The sequence below is a fragment of the Neltuma alba genome, unplaced genomic scaffold (assembly GCF_004799145.2).
Source record: "Neltuma alba isolate B1F8T4 unplaced genomic scaffold, ASM479914v2 tig00011580_pilon, whole genome shotgun sequence".
Lineage (NCBI taxonomy): Eukaryota > Viridiplantae > Streptophyta > Magnoliopsida > Fabales > Fabaceae > Neltuma > Neltuma alba.
The window spans coordinates 79,696-100,622 of NW_021636233.1; the positions used below are offsets into that span (position 1 = coordinate 79,696).

At 32.2% G+C, this 20,927-nt stretch overlaps 1 protein-coding gene across 1 annotated transcript; it reads right to left on the minus strand.

Annotated features, from left to right (window-relative positions):
- Positions 1 to 7,070: 7,070 nt before the first annotated feature.
- LOC114715264 (putative F-box/kelch-repeat protein At3g17280) lies at positions 7,071 to 8,195 on the minus strand. The gene has a single exon (XM_028900059.1). It carries the CDS (start codon positions 8,193 to 8,195, stop codon positions 7,071 to 7,073), a length of 1,125 nt encoding a protein of 374 aa, XP_028755892.1.
- Between the last annotated feature and the right edge of the window lie 12,732 nt (positions 8,196 to 20,927).

Genomic DNA, 20,927 nt, shown 5'->3' on the forward strand with positions numbered 1-20,927 from the left:
CGTCGCGCGCTCAAACTCGTACGGCCAACCGGCAGGATCCATTCTACCGCGATTTTTTTTAATCAATAAATCAAATATTGGACTCCTATACGTTAGTTTCCTTGTAAAAATATACATAAATATTTACAATTTAATTTCTAGCTAACTTTCTATCATTAACTTAAAATAAATAATGAAATTTCAATATCAAATATTTCTCTTATTTTTTGAAACAGAATTTTATTTTCATTTTCACATTAAATAAATATTATTAGCGGAATTTTTAAATGCATATCATTAGAGTGGATGGATTGGACGCTTAAACTAGTATTGATTATTCCTTATCATATCAAAGTCTTTCTAGCCCCAAAAAAAAAAAAAAAAAGATTTCTGTTTGCTTGGTAATAAGTTGTTGGATTGGATTGCAAATTTCAAACCGTGCTTCTCCCTACAGCCCCCTCTAACCCGTCTTCTGGAAAATCTTCATTGTTCAAATCAGAGATAGTTCATATTCAATATCTTGTAAAACTAATAATTGAGATTCTAAAATTTCAATTGATAAATAGATCTAAACCATTAAAATGCAATATGCGCTATCTGTGGCTTGAAGATATGTGGAAGATGAGGAAAGTGAAGTAAAAAGATGTCAGATTGCAACATTACAACTCTATAGCACATTTCTATATTAGTACAATCAGCAAAGAACATGATCATGAAATGAAAAAGTTGCATAAACCAATGTATTTAATTCACTTCTCCACTAAAAATGACATGAAAACGTAAGCAGCTCAAATTGAGTTCACCCATTTTTCTTGCCTCCCGCATGATATACCACCATTGGTATATTACAGAAACAACTAGTCCAACATACTCCACCCACCAGAAACTAAATTTATCGTACACCCATGTTTGAAAGAAAAACGGACAGCATGATATTATAGGTAAAGTCAAAAAGAAAGGCACAAACATCTGCTAATTGAGTAACTACATTAAATCTTTTGGCCCAAAATGAAAAATAACTACATTCATCATTCTGCATAACATATCTAGAGGGCATCAAAGATTCCACCAAAAGTGCTCAGCAAAGTAAATCAACAATATAATAATTAAGACTTAGGATCTAGGCTCTTTCTTCTTCTTCTTTTTCTTATTCTTCTTCTTCTTCTTCTTGGACAGAGACCTTGGCTCTTCAATGTGGATATTGCCAACTGGTACAAGGCTTTCCACGTAATTGAAAATACTAGTAATTCCGCTGATATTGCTGAGAGTTAAGGACCTAGATTCATTAGTAGAGACATTGAACATACATATAAATGCTTTTGGTTTGCCATTCTCCTTTTTACTTTCAGTTACATCAGCTTTGCAAATAAAGTCATTCCTCCACATGGTCATTGGGCTTAAACAGAATGGACGGGTTTTGCTTGTATATTTCTTAGTCCAAGTCCATCTCTCCCCTGATGCACCCGTTCCCTCCTCCATCACCCACAAATCAACAAACGAAGATTCGAATATCCCAATCACATTGAGACAAATCATAGCTAGTTTGTTGTCATACACAGTAAGTTTTCTATCTGAATTACAATCTAAAGTAGGCCATGGCATCGCATTGAACACTTCCGTTGCTATGTCAAAGGAAACTAAAAGTTCAGTCATCTCTCCACCCTCTTCCTCCACATCTAGCTCTACCCCAAAGAAAAATATAGCTCCATTGAGAGAGACATTTTCAGAAAAAAGACTTATACCCTCTAAGTTCTCAAATTCTATTTCTTTCCATGATCCCTTGCTCCACGAATAAACCTCCACTCGACTAGCTTCATCTTCATACTCAGCATAAGTTCTCACTATCTTATAATCATTAACAATTGGACAGAATCCAAATCCTAAAGCGCAATCACCATCAGAGCCATACATAGTTACGGACAACGGTCTGACCTCTCTAATTGATGGATTCCACAGCAAAAGGGAAGGAGAAGATACACCATACCTATCGATTTCAACACAGACCAGGCCGTTGCTGGAACCGATGACCTGGGCACCCAGCAAGGAACCCATCAAAGGAGGGTTCTGAACTTCAAAGATTCGCATTTGGCCATCGATCATATATAAACACAAAGGATCCTTTTTATAATTTTGCTGTAAAAGAAGAGAAGGGATTTGATTGCTGGAATGGAGAAGATGGTCTTCAATGAAAGACGTACTCTTGATGAGATTTTTCCAGTCTTTCGAAACACATTGAAATCGGACTAAGGACTTCACAGGGAGTCGCTTGAGAATGTTTTTGATGATTTCCCGAGAAAGAAATGGTGTCACGCCTTCCATTACGATCTGCTCCATAGTGCTGGTCAGGTGAAAATGAATATTTCAAGGCAGAGCGTTCGCCATTAGGGTTTAGGTGGCTTGCTTTTGCCGGAGTCGACTGTGGAAGAAGCGGGCCGTCTCGCATTTGAATAATTATATAATCTTGCCAGTATCCTGAGAAGGTATGTCTTGAAAACGCACAGAAAATGGGGAAAATTTTTCTATAATAAACTTGTCAACGGGAACTTTTCTCTAATTTTTCTAAATTCAATCAAACATTTTTAAATAGATAAGCTGGTATGCGATCAATAAAGATATTTAAATACGCAACGTCGTTTCTTGCGAATATGTAATTTTTAGCTAATTTCTGATCTCTAATTTAAATACGCAACGTCGTTTCTTGCGATGGGACTTTTTTTTTTTTTTTAAACCTGTAAGAGTGATGGGACTTGGGAGATTGAATTTTAAAAATATTTGTATCTGCTATTCCTTTCTTTATAACATTGTTTTTGAATTTTCCCTAAAATTATTTAAACTTTAAACCTTACTCTTAAAAAACGTTCAGGAAACCATTTTGTAGTTACCTATAATTTTTTTCAATTTTTAATTCGATACCTCTGCATTGTTTTTCCTAACTAAATACAATAAGTTTGCTTTGCCAATATACTTAGCTTTTGCATAAAGCGTAACGATGTTATCAGAGCAAAGTTACAAAAACTTACTGTGCTAGTAAAGTAAAATTAGGATGTTGAATTAAAAGGGGGAAAAAACACACAAACCAATTTAAAAATTGAAAAAAAAAATTATAAGTATCTACAAAATGATTTTCCCAATGGATTTCAACAAAGACAAGACAATTGTTCGCAAGAAGGTAAAGTTAATTGTTACAAACATTTGGAAGATTCTTGAGATACAAAAAGTTAGGAATGTTTAGTCTGGTCATCGGTGAAGCACTAAGGAGGTGTTTGGAAACACCCAGAAGTATTTTTTTGTAAAATGAGACAAACTCCTCCATATATTTACCCCTTATATCATAAAAGCACTTTTAAAATTATAGTTTGGTTTTTATCCAAACACCCCCAAAAGACCCGGCCAAAACTTTAGGCTGAGCCGTGGGTCCCTCCACCACCTCTTCTATTCGTTACCACATGCCATAGGAGTGAACAACACAGCCGCATGGAAATGCATGGATTTGCTTTGTTGAGTAAATTTTTGTGTTCGTTCTCACTTCTCAGTATTCCAGTTAAAAACCTTATCAACGAGCTCTCTAACACACGCATAAACACAGTGACATAGTATGTGAATCTTCTGCATCCACATTCATGGAGTTAGGCCATTCCTATCAGTATCTGCAGCAAGAACAACACATCCAAAGTGCTAGCACAAGTGAAAAACTTGTTTTGATAGCCTGGATTTTGTCTAGATTCTGGCAATTAATAATGATCCAGGGAATAAAATCAAAGTAGCAAGCGGTATCCTCAAATATAGAGGAATCTTTATTTAATCAAAACACAAAATATCTCAAGAATGCATCACAATTTAACCAAGAGTCAAGTTTCAATGAAACTTGAGTAATTAAAATCCTAGATAGGTCCCGCAATTTTTTGTCAACAAAATAACAACAAATAATAAAGACAGTAAGTAAATGGGGTAACTGGAACAGAATAGGTGTAACAGAGGATGCCAATTCCAGCCAGAAATCTTACCCAAATACACTTGACATAAATGAGATAAAAATTAACAGAACAATAGCCTTAAATCTAGCTGAAAAGGAGGTTCTATATCCCAAAAAAGCTATCTGTAACTAAACAAAAAAAAACATTGCCTAAACATTGGGCAGCACCTCATCCATACTTGTCTATCGCTTCTCTGCTCTTACAGCTATGAACCATCGGATAAGCCTCTTCACCACAGTTGTCAGCCTTTACTAAATCATTTCCCCTTCCCAGATCTTTTGCTGTAGGTCCCAGGAAATTATTTATAGATCTCTTTGTGAATCTCCAACTTCTCCAACCCTACCTTATATTATACTTATCTAATCCTTAATATAAGACATATTTAACTAATTTGATTAGATTAAGGAAGTTAGGTAAGTTAGTTAATTATAAAAAATAAGACATGTTTTTTTCTAAACTACCACAATCATCTTCCTTAATATTCTCACTTTCTCTTCTACTTGATTATGGTTCAGGGAGTATCCATAGCCATAATTTAGAAAAAATTCATAAATATAATAAATATGTCTTATATTTAAAACCAAAATCAACTCAATAATTAGATCATATATTAAGGATCGGAAGAGTATTTGAAAGCAGTGTCATCGTCAATTTTGTTGCCAACCGGTGCAATGCTTTCCACATAATTCAAAATATCATAACCATAACCATAGTCACACCTATTGATAACAAGCCTCAACTTCATTAGTAGTGAGATTGACCAGAACAATATTTTCTTCTAAACCCTTCGGTTTAGGCTCAGTTGCACTCAGGCTCAGAGGCAAGAAATGGCAGACAATCTCATTCCTCCAGATAGTCGCTGCAAGTTACAGGAATGGGTGGGTAAAACTATATTTCTTAATCCAATTCCATCTTTGCAATGGTTCCCCTATATCATCCTCGATAACCCACAAATCAATCAAAGAAGATTCATTGTCTCCAATGGTAGCGTGTGCAAGCAAAGAAAGTTTACTCTCAGGCACAGCAAGCCTATTGCGAAGTGAATCATGCAACTTAGGCTCAGTGGTTGAAATAGGTAAGGGTCGCAACACAAAGACTTCCATTGCCATGTCATATGAAACTAACAATTGGCTTTCAACCCCTTCCTCTGCAGATAACTTATTACCAAGCCAAAAGATGGCTCCATTGATAGTTTTGCCGTTGGATTTAATAGCTCCACCATCTAATTAGTTCCCACATTCTACCATCTTCCAAGACTGTGTGCTTAATGAATAAATGTCTATGGGACCGCGTTTGCATTCCGTGCTCATCAGCTTGATGAGTATGGAGTGCTCAGCACTTAAAATGCCGCGCGTTTTGAGCACTCATAGTGAGCGTGTTCAGTATTTTGATATATCTAACATTTTTAAATATATTTTCAGGTGCGTGATGTTGATAAAGAATCAAACGACTTTGTTGGCAAAAGAAAAATGGCCTCAAGTTTATGGAGTAGATTAAATTATATTTTTGCATTCTTAAGTTTCAACTTTTAACCGTTTTGATTTTCTATTCTATCTTTCCCGAAAAATCATTCATTTCCAGTAATTACAACATTTATTTAGAAAGTCAACAAATTAATGCTCCGTTATATTTTAGTTCAAAATTGAAAAAAAAAGTTAATTAAGAATTTGATTAAAAATGCATTGATTGAAAATGTTAATAATTTATATTTATAATTATTTAGAACGACTAAATACTAAAATATAAATTTAAAAATACTAAATTATCCTAGTTAAAATTCAATTTTCTTTCTCACAACATTTTATAATTTTTCCATCATTTAATGAAATAATCAAGATTTACTTGAATTAATTTAAGCTAATTTAAATTTTAAAGCTAAAAAATAATTCTAATTAATTAAATTAATAACCAACACTAATTAATTTATTTTTTTAATCATTTTTTATCAATAATTTTTTTTCTTTTAGGCTTTCTCAATAATGAGTCTCATCAAAATCATTTTTTCACACTCTTATTTTATTCATGCTATCATAATAGCAATCCTTAAAACTAAATTGAATCCTCTGAGTTAATATAATTATAAATTTAAAAAAGTAATATAATAATAGATTATATATAACATAGCCACAACTTATTGGAATAAAAAAAAAAGATAGGAGCAATTATTTCATGTTACGACTTCATATATTTATGTCGCTGGCTACATGTTGACACGTGTTCGGCCTGTGGGACTCTGGTATCATTTTTCGTACGTAATTTTTGATTTGCTCATTATTCACGAAGCCCGAAAGAAAAGGGTCTTATCAATTAAAAAGTAACAAGAGTTAACATGAATGAATCTTGATTATTTCATAAAATTAGGAGAAAATTATAGAATGTGGTTTTAGAGAATATACGAGTTTAGGTAGGAATATCGTAATATTTTTAAATTTATATTTTAATATTCAATCCTTCTAAATAATTACAGTTTTTAATAATTACAGAAATCCCCATCCTCCAGTTGCAAGGGAGGCACTATATCCCCAGAAAGCTATCATTATTCATTAAACACTCCTAACGCTGCCCATTCCATGCTTGTCTAAACCATCGAATGATGAGAGGAAAAAAATTAAATGTCTAGAAGAAGAAATTGAAACACTGAACACAAAAATTTGTGTTGTCAAGGAAAAAGAAATGAAAAGGGTATGAGAATAAGATTGAATGGAATGAAAAAGCAGATGTGTTGGTAGGCGGAAAACTAGTTCGATCCACAAACCAAATTATATCTCCATCTTTGAAAGAAAACTGAACTCTATATTTATTTTAGATCGGTACGTCGCATAAAGCTGCAAACATATGGCACAGAATATTTTGGGAATGAGGAGAGATACTTTTTAAAAGTATTTTTTTATAAATTGAAATAAATTTCTTTACATATTTATTTCATATACACAATAAAATCACTTCTAGAATCATAGTTTGGTTCTATTCAAACGTTCCCTTAGTCATTTACCATTCAAGATACAATCTCTAAAGGACATCAAGCATTACAGGAACAAACTAATATGAACTATTATAGATTCTTTTCCAGCAAAACAACTTAAAGCAAATATACAATGTGATAATCAAGATTTAGTATCAAAGTTCTTCAGTGTAGTCATTTTCAACTGGCACAAGACTTTCCACGTAGTTCAAAACAGGATAACCGATGCCACATTTATGGATAACAACTATCTTAAATTCATTAGTAGTTAGATTGACCAAAACAATATTTTTTCCATCATTTGCACTAATTCGTCTAAACGCCACTATATCAAGATAGCAGACTAAATTATTCCTCCAAATAGTCCTTGGAACTAACCAACAAGGGTGGCTGATGCTATATTTCTTAGTCCAATCCCATCTTTCGTCAGATGTACCCGTTTCCTCCTCCATTACCCACAAATCAATCACAGAAGATTCAAAGTCAATGGTATAGTGAGAAAGTATAGCAAGTTTATTCTCATAAACAGTAAGCCTGGAGAGAAGTAAATCTATTGGTTTAAGAAATGAAATAGGTGATGGTATCAACGTAAACACTTCTAGTGCCAAGTTATATGAGACTAACAAATGAACTCTGCTCTCCCCATTTGGCTTAAATCCAAACCAGAAGATGTTTCCATTAGCAACAACACTGCTACACCAAATAGATACACCATCAAAGGTACCACATTCTACTTTCTTCCATAGCCCAGTCTTTACTGAATAAACTTCCCCTTGCCAGTCCTGCGCATTAGAAGCACTAATTCTTAAAATCTTGTAATCATTAACAATTGAACAGAATCCAAATCCCAACTTGTAATACTTATCCTCAAAACAATTAGTAGCTTTAGCCACTACTCTGACCCGCCTCATTGCTGGATTCCACAATAAGATGGGATGAGATGAACAACTGAGTCTGACACAGAGCAAGCCATTGCTGGAATCGACGATCGTAGCATCCCGCAGGAGATCAATCAGACTTGCACTATGAACTTCAAGGAGTTGCATCTCAGTATCGAGCAAATATAATTGCAAAATATCAGTTGGGGAAAGGCCGTCGACAAGAATAGAAGGGTTTTGATGGGTGGAGTGGTGGAGGTGTTCTTCGATGAAAGATGGTAACTTTAAGAGATATTTCCAATCTTTGCAGACACATTGCAATCGAATTAGGTGTTTTACCGGGAGTCGTTTGAGAATGTTTCTGATGATTTCTGGGGGAAGATATGGGTCGTCGCCTTCCATTATTATCTGCTTCATAGCTCTCGCCTGATTAGAACACATCTCTCAGAGGAATTGCTGCGTAATTAACTGGACTTTCAGCTGCATTGTTAGGTATTTTGAAGTTAATTGATTTTCCGGCTCATATGAATAACAGGAAAAACTGGTCGAAAACTAAACAGACTAAGGTATATGATTAAATAAATACGTAGAACCATTTTTTAAATTGCTTTAAATTCAATTTTTAATTAAATTCCATATTAATCCGAAATCAGGGCCGAAAATTACTAATGTAAAATCATAAAAATGATTTTAGCTTCAAATGTCATTTATTAATTAATTTAAGTGTCTTGAGTCCTTACTGTATGAGAAGTTAAATAACCGACACTTAAATACGATTAGGTTATAGCCTAAAAGAATCCCGAATACATATGCATTATAACATGCACTCTATTTCATATCTATATCAATCTTTTGTTAAATTAATCCTATCATTATTTTCTAACAATAATCAAGTAGAAAAATCAATGAAAAAATTAAGAAAGATGTTTAGAGTATTTTAGGAAAAAAAAAATGTCTCGTTACTAATTTAACTAATATCACTAATATACTCAAATTAGTTAATTAGATCTTGTATTTAGGATTAGACAAGTATATTATATTATGTACTACTCTAATACTTAATATAAGACTAAGCTGAGTAAGAGATTAAGGAAGCTAGATAATTTACTTTACATATTTATATTTATTATTTTTTTCAAACCAATTTACCAAACTTGTAAGCTAATATATAATCTAATAATTCATATAAGTATTTCAAAACAAAATCATATAATATATGCTATAGATAAGTTATTATTTAGCTTTACTAATATCATTGAGTCTTATATATTAAAGATATGATGTAGTATTATATAATAGTCACATGATATAATAATAATAATTTAAAAACTTGACTGAGTTAAATTTGCTAATTTCGGCTTAGTTGATTCTGGGTTTAAAATATCGGGTTGATTGGCGGCTGGAGCATCCGTTTGTAGTGTGATTGGACACGTGTCACCAACTGGGACGCTGGATACTCTACTTTTGCAGTTTATCGAATACAGATATAGATGTATGGATGGATAGGATATAGCAGATTGAACCGCATTCTTTAGGAGCATTTTGATATTTGACATATTATTGATACTACTTCTAATTTTTAATATAAGATCTTATTTGATTTCTATTTTGATCCTAAATATAGGATCCCAATTTATTTTTTCTCTCATATTTATATATATTTTTTAAAATAGTCTTTCTAACTATAACAGTTCTAGTAAACACACTTGATTAGTAAAGATATTTTAGAAAAGATAATATCTATTTATTACAATTGACTAACTTAATTTCTTTTCTTAATTTGTTTAAATTAGTCAATTGGTTTTCATAACTAGGATAGGAAGTAATACCATCTTTGTCATTATTTTTCAATACACGAGGCCATGAAAAGAAAGCCAGGGGAGGAAAGACCGATATAAATCTTCAATTAAAAAATCCCTACACTTTGATGATGGAGACTTTGAAATAATAGACATGACTAGCAAATCAGTCAATACATTTATTTGTTTCCTCAAAAGCAAAGTTAAAAGTGACGAACTAATTATATATGATCAAATCTTTCATATATCTCATAATTCTAGTAAGAGGCTAAGTGCCGCCAATGAATCATTATATAAACGTTCACTTTTGTGGGATTCTAATCCCAACATAATTGAAAACCTTCTGAAATACTCATGAATTCAAAATCGCATTTGATTTGGCAACCCATTCTTCCATAAAATTCTTTTTTTTTTTTCAGTTGTCATTTTCATCTCATGTAATATCTTCACATGGAGCTATCCCATTGTTGACATATGTTCATTTTATTTAGGGTTAATTAATCTGGAAAGTCTTTATTTTTAATCAATTTTGAATCAGGTCCTTATAGTTTTTTTTCTTTTTTATCAAGTCCTTATACTTTCACCTATTTTTAATTAGATCCTTGTATTTGTTTTTCTTTTTATCAAGTCCTTATAAGTTTACCTTATTTTTAATTAAGTCCCTAAATTTTTTATTCTTTATTTCATAAATTCTAATAGTATTGTTCTATAAACATAAAATAGTATATATTATTTAATATTAGTTTATAAAAAATAATATTCTAAAAATAATGAATTGTTATAATAATTTTTTTCAACAAAAAAAATTAAATGTTCTGAAAAATTTTCCTGAATTAATTATTTATATTACTTATTTTTATTATATAATTATTAATTTAATTTAATTATTAATATTTTATATTTCATTATTAATCTATTTAATTAAGTTTATATTTAATTAATAAATAAAAATTAAAACTACGTGGACTTTATTAAAAACTTAGTAAAATTATAAGGACTTAATAAAAAGAAAAATAAGTGCAAGGATTTAATTAAAAACAAGTGAAAGTATAAGGATCTGATAAAAAAAAAAACTATAAAAATTTGATTTAAAATTAGTTAAGACTATAAGAACTTGCGGATTAATTAACTTTTTTATTTAAAGTTGTAACATTCATCCAATTTGAGGTCATCAATGACCCTTTTGTGTGCAAGAGAAGGCTATGCCTCTCGCTTGCACACTTTCCTCATAATAAAGATGAAGTTGGCTCAGGCATGCTGCTCTAACTTTATTTTTAGCATTCCACATAATCCAATCTTGTAAAGGTAAGGAAAACAAGTTTAGAGTGTTTAAGTAGTCTAATCCGTGCCTCTTAGTTGTTAGACTCTGGGCCACCATAGAGACTATGAATAGAGAAGTCAGAGAGAGTTGCATCCAAAGGACCCACACAAGGTCATTCACTTACGAAATTGGGTTGCACGCGATCCCAAGTGTTCCCCATAAAGAATTTGACTTACTATATGAAGTCCAATGACATTAGTTTGTTATACATTAATTCACTTCATAGTATAAAATCACAAAAGGAATTTCGAGTTTTTGAATCGCGGTGCTCCTGTTACACTTTACAGACTTCTAATGATAGTGAGGAGAAAAAAAAAAAAAACAGAAAAGAAAGCATTTCGCAGACAATCTTCCTCAAAGTCTACAAATTTAGCACTCTCAACTCTCTTATTCACTATTTTATAATATATGATAAAATTTATATTTCAATAACACTTTGCAAAATTATGGAAGATAGGAAGCATGTCAATGAATTCATCTCATTCACTGCTCAAACCTTGTAAAAGAATATAGTAAGCAAGCATTTCTGTCATGATTTTTGAGAGACCAAACTTATTGAAAAGGACAAAGTCTTGCATAATTCTAAAAAATTTTAATATAATTTTTCGTTTTTTAAATTTCAAATCATAAGTTTTGATTCTCAGAGAGTAAGATAGTTTTTATTTTTATTGAATTGTAAGGACTAATATTTTAAATAAAAAAAAATTTTGAAGGACCCTAATTAAAATAAAAGCAAGCTTGAGAGACAAAAAATTATATTAACCCTTCTAAGAATCTAAAATGTTAGGCCATAAAAAGAAGAGAATCTAAAATATGAACTTGCAAAAGCTTCGTTCTATATTCCCAGTCAGAATGGAAATGTTAACTAGATTCTCCTGTTTCCGCTGAAAATTCTACCACATCTAATTTCATACAACATCTGTGTTTTGAAATTTCCATCTCAAGGCCAAGCAGAGCCAAGACATTGAAACCGATCCAAATGTGATCGCTGGAAAACTTGCAAATAACTTGATGAACTACCAAACAATAACTCAGTTACTAAATTGCCTCTAGTGGTACATTTCACAAGACCACATAGTGAGAACATCGTTCAGGGCTAGCAAGTAGCTCACTTAGTCCCATTTGTTTGAATGATCAATATAGAATAAAAGTAGCAAATGCTATAATCATATGTACAGTGATCAAAACACAGAATATCTAAAGAATGTATCACTAATAAACCAAGAGTCAGGTTTCTATTGAAGTCAAGCGAATCAACACGTTAGGAGTTAGGACATGCAACTCTCTGTCAACATGATGATAACAAATATAGCACAAACAGCCAGCAAGTGCGATAATTTGAGTTTTATTAGTATAACCGAAACAGAGTACCAGAAAGGAATTTGGCTCCAACGCCCTTACCCCAAATACACCCAAATTCAGCCAAAGCCACCTCGTTTACCCTTAGGTTGTGTTTGGTAGGAAATACTGAAAATGAGGGATTGGGATTGAGATTACAATTGAGAAAATCTATTAGGAGAGTATTTAGTATAAGAGATTGTTTGATATATGGGATTAGCCAAAGCCATGTATGTGGGATTGGAGAATACATGGATTAGCCAAAGCCATGTATGGGGGGAAGTGGTATTCCCCAATCCCACATACATGGCTCCCCAATTCCACCTTTATGGGTTTGCCTAATCCTATATAACAAACAATTACTTATACTAAGTACTATTTTAATGATTTTTTTCAATTACAATTACAATCTCAATCCCTCATTTTCAATGCTTCGTACCAAACGGGAGCTTAAGGTTATGAACCTTCGGATAAGTCTCTCAACCACCGTTACTAACCTTCACGTAACCATTGCCCTTCCCAAATACTCTGCTAAGAGTCTTAGGAAATTATTTATAAATCTTTCGTGAATCTCTAGCCATATCATGACACTTATTGCAAAGCATGAAAAAGCAATTTTGGTCAGCAGAATGGATAAGGCCAGCAGTGATGAAAGATAACATAATGATAAGAAATCTCAGCCCAAAGAATGAAATCTGATAAAGGAATCCTTGCACATAATGACAAGAGATCTATTTCAAAGTTCTAGAGGGAAGAAGGGCATTCAGACAAATAGAGCAATTGCAATTGTGTTTAGCATACATGAATTGATGTGAGAAAAATTAAAATTCCAGAAGAAGAAATTAAAAGGAAGAAGACAAAAAATTATGCTTGGAAGACACCAAGGGGTAGGGGGGAAAAATGAAAATGCTGCGAAAATGAGATTTAATGTATTGGGGAAAAAAAAAAAACAGACTGTGTACTGCGCAACTTCCTAAAAGACTCATAGCAAATATTGTTCCAATCCAACAATGATTCAAAAAGAAAACCTCTTGCAAGGTGGAAAACCACATCAGCGGATTTAACATCACCGGTATAACCTGTACAAAAAGTACCCAATAATTTACACACTATCAACTAGATTATGCATCCATTTTAAAAGAAAACTCAACACCTTGATATTATTTACATATAGGGCCAGTTTGGGAATAGCTAAAAGAACAACACCTTCATACAATGCAAAATTAAGATACAAGCATTTGATTTTCACTTTTTTACACACTACAAACATTTGACATTGAATGTTCACATTTACCATTCTAGACAAGCTCTAAAGGGTATCAAGCCTCATAGGTGCATAATAATCTAAACTGCTATGGATTCTTTTTCAGCAAAATAGCTAAAGCATTTAAAATCTAGTCTCAATTTTTCAATCTAGTTGATACCAAATGCTTACCAAACCTTGTCCATATGTCAATGTACTTGGTACCAACTGGTACAAGACTTTCGACGTAATTCAAAACACCATAACCAGAACCATACTTATCCAAAGAAAACTTCTTGAATTCATTAGTGGTGAGATTGACAAGAACAATATTTCGTTCATCATCCTTCGCAGTAGGTGCAGTAGCACAGATGTGCCCAGGCAATACAACAAAATGACAGACAATTTCGTTCCTCCAAATAGTCCCAGGAAGTAAGAAGCATGGATGACTAATGCTATATTTCTTAGTCCAACTCCATCTTTCCATGGGTGCTCCGGTGTTCTCCTTCATCACCCACAAATCAATCAAAGAAGATTCATAGTCCCCAACGGTAGTGTGAGAAAGTAGAGCAAGTTTACTTTCATGCACAGAAAGTCTATTGCGACATGAATCATGATATGTGGGGGCTAAAATAGGTAAAGGTACCAACGTAAATGCTTCTGTAGCTATGTCATATGAAACTAGTAAGTAACGACTATTGTCCACCCCGTCCTCCACATTTAGCTTAAAATAGGAAAAATTGCAAATAAAGGCCCCTCAATATGTAAAATTATAATTTGATATCCTAAATTTGAAAAATAGCAAATAAGGACCGGGTCTCACTTTTACAAATATGAAATGTGGGTAAAATGTCTGAAATACCCCTCAATCAAATTGTGATTTGGTCTACTGAAGTTGTCATTCGTTAAAATGAACTCATTATTTCGCATAGTTAACTTGTCATTTGGCATACCCTCAGTCAAGTTGTGATTTGCTCTACGAAAGTTATTATTCGCTAAAGTGAATATGTCATTTCCTATAGCCAACTTGTCGTTTGGCTTAGGGACATTTCAGATATTTTAACCATGATTTCATGTTTGCAAAAGTGAAACCGAGTCCTTATTTACTATTTTTTAAATTGAGGGTCTCAAATTGCAATTTTATATATTGGGAAGTCTTTATTTGTAATTTTTCTTTTAAAATAATAAGATTTTAATATCTAATGTGACTCATGATTTATTAAGTATGCATCTTACCCTCTGACATAAATATTAGATTGGCCTTCAAAAAATCATAAATATACCTAATGTGGTAAGAGATTATTGAATTCTTTTGCCAACAATCACCTATAGATCCTAGGATCATTTTTCTAAAATTTGTATTGCCTTAATAATTTTGTCATTCCAATCATTTCAACTAAATTTTATGTCTAATTGTAACGAGTTAAATACATCACATCACATGTATTTAATTAGAAAGGGGGAATATCATTTAATTTTAAAAATATATTTAATTAAATTTTCTTATAAGATAGATAATATAATCAGTTTCTTTCTTTCTTTTTTCGGTTCTTTCTCTGAACGCGATGAAAAAAGAATATCTCATTGTATATCATAATATTATTGCAAAAACATGAAAAAGCAATTTTGGTCAGCAGGTCAGCAGAATGGATGAGGTCAACAATGATGAAAGATGAAACAATGATAAAACATCTATTTTAAAGTGCCAGAGTAAGGATGACGGGCATTCAGATAACTAGAAAAATTGCGTTTGGCATACACGAAGTGATGGGAGAAAAATTAAAATTCCAGAAAAGAAAATTGAAAGGAAAGAAAACAAAAAAATTGTTTGGAAAGTATCAAGAGGTAGGGGAAAAAACATTAGCAGAGACTGTGTACTGTGGAACTTCTAAAAAAGAAAACTCAGCAAATATTGTTCCAATCCACCAATGATCCAGAGAGCAAACAATATCTGATAAGGGGGAAAGCTTCATCACTGTATTTAAAATTATTGTAATATTACCAGTACAAAAAATCCCCAAACATTTACACACCATTAACTAAATTATATATATCCACCTTTCAAAGAAAACCAAACAACTTGATATTATAGAAAAGTAGGTCAAATAAATATGCAAATATATGATATTTGTGTTTACCATTCTGATCTAAACAAAATCTTTAAAAAATTCAAGCCTTATAAGTATAGGATTTAGATCATCTGATAACTTCTTTCTCTCCTTTTCCTCTCATGATCCCATCTTCACTTTGGATTAAAAAATAAATAGTTCAGATTTAATATTTGTAAATTTATTATTATAGTATTATATAAAAAATGAGAAAGAGAGTGGATATCCATTTTTTAAAATATTAAATTTGAATCATTCATTTTTTTTATCCAATAATAAAAATAGGATTCTGAGAGGAAAAAAAAACATAGAGAGAGAATGAGAGAACCTATGCTCAATACATAAATACAAAAGGATCTAAATTGTTATCGATTCTTTTTCAATAAAAATAGTTAAAATTTTTATGTTGTACTACCTCTAGTTCTTAATATAAAAGCTAGTTGACTAATTATGTAGATTGAGAAAATTAGCTAAGTTAATTATTTGTAATAAATAGGTACTGTTTTTCCTTAAATATTCTTGCTAACTAAATATATTAGCTAGAACTACCATTATTACAATGATTATTTTAAGAATAAATAAATAAATATGAGAGACAAAATAGATTAAGATCTTATATCAAAGACCAAAATAAAAGTCAAAGAGTTCTTATATTAAGGATCAGATGTAGTAAATTTGTATTTGATACCAACTAGTGTGAGACTTCTAACATAATTCAAAACACTATAACCATCGCCATACTTATGGGTAGAGAACCTCTTGAATTCTTTTGTAGTGAGATGGACTAGAATAATGTTTTATTCATCATGTTTCACTTTAGACACATTTGCACTACTGTCTCCAAGCAATATAACAAAATAGCTAACAAATTTGTTCCTCCATGTAGTCCCAAAAAGTAACAATTACGAAGACTACACTTTTTAGTCGAATGAATTCTCTGGTTTTTCCTCTCTCTATTGATATCATTAATGTAACATAACCACCTCTCCAATTATATCTAGAAAGACTCAATCCACTAAGCAATTGGATGAATTGGAGTATTAGTTATAGCTTCAACAATTCTCCACTATACTAGTTACAGCTTCAATAATTCTCCACTATTCGATTAAATCTTGCCTCAACTAGTAAGGTCAAGCTAGTAATAACCTGAAACTCTTAGTGGTTGATTTTGATGAGTACCTCAAGAATATACGAGCATAAGTTTCGTCTCTCTCATCTGACTATGAAAACAACCAACAACTAGTTTTGATGAGGGGAGATCTACTTTATTTTCTCCTTTGTGATTTCCTCCTTTTGGATCATTTGATAAGATTTTTAGTCCTACTCAACCTTACTATATTCCTACCAAGAAGAGCAAAGTGAGATTCCTCAAATTTAATGGCTCAGATCTAGATGTTAGGCTTATTGTTGTTGGTAGTTCTTAAAGGTTGATGGCATTCCTTTGGATCAACATATTTGGCTTTTTAGCATTTATTTGGAGAGTCATGCTTTATCATGGTATCAGACATTCATGCATCATCTTTTTATTTTCTTGATACCACCTAGTTGATACCTTAATGATATCAATAATCTCAGTGAAGATTTTAAAATATACAAAGGACCAGTTTGAAATGACTTATAAACAACTTTTCAATCATAATTTATGAAATATGATAAGTATTTGAGAAGAGTTTTGTCTTAACTTATATGAAAACATACTTATAAGTATTTATAAATGTGATACCGAATGAGCTCTAAAACGATTTATGTCCTAGGGTAAATAATTTATGCATCAATTTTCTCCTAATTAATAGGCATTATTATCTAATAAATATCTACTATAATCACAAAAGTAGAAGCCCTTGCACTAATAAAATATTAGTTGAGGTGGTTCCAACTTCATCTTTATATGAAAGAAAACACCAGTTCAAATTTTAGAATGCGCACTTTTTGAGGAAAAAAAAAAAAAAAGCCTTACAATCTCCTCTAGGCCTCCAAGAAAATCAATCTCAAATCCAAAGTTTTGGAGATACACTTAGTATCTACTCAAAAAAAGGTTCTTGCAAAAATATCATTATCAGCAAATGCAAATAATTGGGAAGCTTCAGACACTTTTATCTTGATGAGGGACTGCACATATACAAGACATTTCCAAAAAGAAATTCTTGGTCTTTTTAAATGATATTCAATAATTTTAAAGAGTAGTAATTATTTTTCTTTTATACAGGCTAAAATTTAATAAGCATAGTAAAAAATAAAAATTAATATAATATTAAAATTTAATATACTACCGCCAATTCTTAATATACTACATTTGGTTCTTAATATAAGAGTTACTTTGACATTCAATTTATAATAGTTGCACATGCTAAAAATTTTATCAAATAGTAATTCTAGTTAATACACATAATTAACAAAGATATTTTAAGAAGTATAACACATATTTATTACAAATAACTAACTTAATTAATTTTCTTAATATAATTGAATTAGTCAACTGATTCTTATATTAAAGACTAAAGTTTGTAAAATATTAAGAATTGGAGGTAATAGTCAATAAGAATAATATAACAAATTACTTAAATTTTATGTTTTTAACCCTTTTTTTTTTTTCAATTGCCACCTCCGATTTACTAGCAAGTGAACTACATTTGAAAAGGGCGTACCAAAAATTTGCATGCTTCTTTTGATTATGTTCCCAATAAAGAGCTGAATTGAATTGAGAACGCCATTAACTGATATGAATTTTATTTATCTATTTATTTTTTTTAATGTTTTCTGAAGATATCAAGTCTATTTAATTTTTTAATGTTTTTTGAAAATATTAAGTCAAGCATTGGGTCCTTTTTTTTTTTTTCCCGCCAGATAGGTCGAGCACTTCCTAAATGATCCTTATGGTATTTGGTCATTTGGAAATGAAAATAAACTGAGACACGAATAAATGGATCAAGTGGGATTTTGTACAAAAACGAATCTTCATCTAATCGAAACAGTGATCTTGAAGACTCCTATTCCTATGAGTGGCTGTGCCGATAGTGTTGTATGGATGGCCAATAAAGGTGGATGATATTCAGTGAAGTCTGGTTATGGGTGGCTAAGGAGAGTAAGAAGGAGGTTTTTACCAGAGATCCAGGTTCATCATATGTTACTCCTAAACAGCTTTGGAAAAATATTTGGAAGGTTCCAGCACCGCCAAAAGTGCAACATTTCTTATGGTGGATAGGGTCAGGAGCGGGGGCGACCAAGGAAGCTTTGTTTAAAAGATCTTGCACTAGAGATCCAATCTGTCCTGTATGTGGATCTGAGGTAGAGACTACAGAACATTTATTCTTTTTATGTCCCTGGGCTAAACCATGTTGGTTTGGAAGCTGTTTAGGATTCCAGTTTAATAAATGGAACGTGCAGAGATGTGAAGAATGGTTGAGATCAATGTTGTGTGGGAAAAATATGCTCGATGAATATGGGAAGTCCATACTGGCTACTATTTGTTGGTGGATCTGGAAAAAACAATGTAATTGGGTCGTTAGAGAAGAGAAACCTGATGCCAGGGAGACTATGAACTTGGAAATGAGACAAGTGGAGGAATTTTGTAAAGCTAAAGAAAGTTTGGGTAATAAAAGTAAGAGGATGCATGTTGAAACTCTCACTAGGCTTCGTAATTGGCAGGCACCAAGCGAAGGAACGATCAAGATCAACATTGATGGTTCTTTCGGGGAAAAGTATGGGGAGGCTGGCATAGGAGTAGTGTGTCGTGATGGAAGTGGGCATTTTGTGGGGGGATTTGGAAAAAAGGTTGAGGTTGACTCTCCTTTTATGGTTGAGTGCATGGCTTTGAGAGAGGCCTTACTGTGCAGAAGGAAATTCTCAGAATCTCCAGTGGTGATTGAGATGGACTGTGAGATTCTTTTCAAGATGATTAAGAAGAATTCGAGTGCTAGGTGTGAATAGAAGTGTCTTGAGTTGCTGAAGGAAGTCCTCAAACTAAAGGAGTCTGTGCAAGGGGTCAGTTTTTCTCTTGTCTCAAGGGAGGAAAATAAAGCTGCTGATGCTTTAGCAGTAGGTGCAACAAGGGGGATGTACCAGTGTGAATGGCTGGTCTCAATGCCATCCTCCTTATGCATGATTTTGACTTGTGACTCTGTGAGGTGTAGGCAATCCAATGAAGGCACCAGGACAAGTTTCAAGAAAGAAGGTATTGGTTAAGAACTTGTTTTATCCGGTTTTTAGGTTGTTTCTTATTTTGTTACTTTCTTGCTTTTTAGTTAGGTGCAAGCTGTGGGTTAGGTTGTACTGGTAGGCTTTTTTGAGAGTTTTTTACTTGGCTTCGGCTATTAGTGTGTGTAATAATTTTTTTGTGATATTAATAAAATTGATTTTTTTGGCCCAAAAAAATCTAATCGAAACAGAAAGTATCTAGAGAGTGAATCACACACATGTAAAACAAGAGTCAAGTTGATCGATACCAGCACCCTCTTCTGATCTATTCTAGGAAGAACCATAGGATTAATGGATAGTTTTCAGATGGGTTAGTTATTTAATGTCTTAGCTTAATGTTGTTGTTGTTGGTTATGGGTAGTTTATCTTTGACTTTCTGTTAGTTATTTTTTTGTCTTATCTTAAGTTGTTGTTGGTAAAGGGTAGTTATATGGATAGTTATCTTGCAATTATTATATACCCCTGGTCTTATTTACAGGACACTTTTAACATATTTCACATAAAAAATATTAAACTGTATTAACTCTTCTTTAAAATATAACAACTTTTTAATTTTACCTTTATTTAATATATACATTTTTCAAAAAATAATAATGTACACTACAATAAATGAATGACACAATAACATATTTATACTAAAAATTTAATGAAATAACTTATAGATAGGACCAAAAAAAATCTTCATTCTACCTTATAAATATGACAAGAAGAGCAAGTTATTTTATCAGACTATAAAAAGGTTGTCATGCTTCTCTATTCCTACTTTCTAACAAAAGTTTATATGGAAGACAAGCAAAGTAAGTAATCCTTGATAAAATATGGCGTCCTGATGAGATTATTTCAATCTTTGCACAAAAGATAGGTAAAAATAATCACCAGAGACATTGTATTGTGAACTGCGCAAAAAACCTTAGCAAACACTCTACGAACTCACCGATGATCCTGAGAACACAACCCTAATGCAAGGTGGAAAACTAGTTAGTGAAACTAGTGTGCTCAATTCATTTCTGCCCTAGAAATCAAGTTTGGAAAACACACACGCACATCAATCAAACTAGCTTCACTTACTTTTCTTCCTACTTGAAAAAAAATCAAAACAAAGACCATCAACACTGTTATATATTTGTGGGC

What these genes read in the sequence shown, in the direction of transcription:
- LOC114715264 (XM_028900059.1), bottom strand. Translation starts at nt 8,195, where the DNA reads ATGGAAGGCGACGACCCATATCTTCCCCCAGAAATCATCAGAAACATT.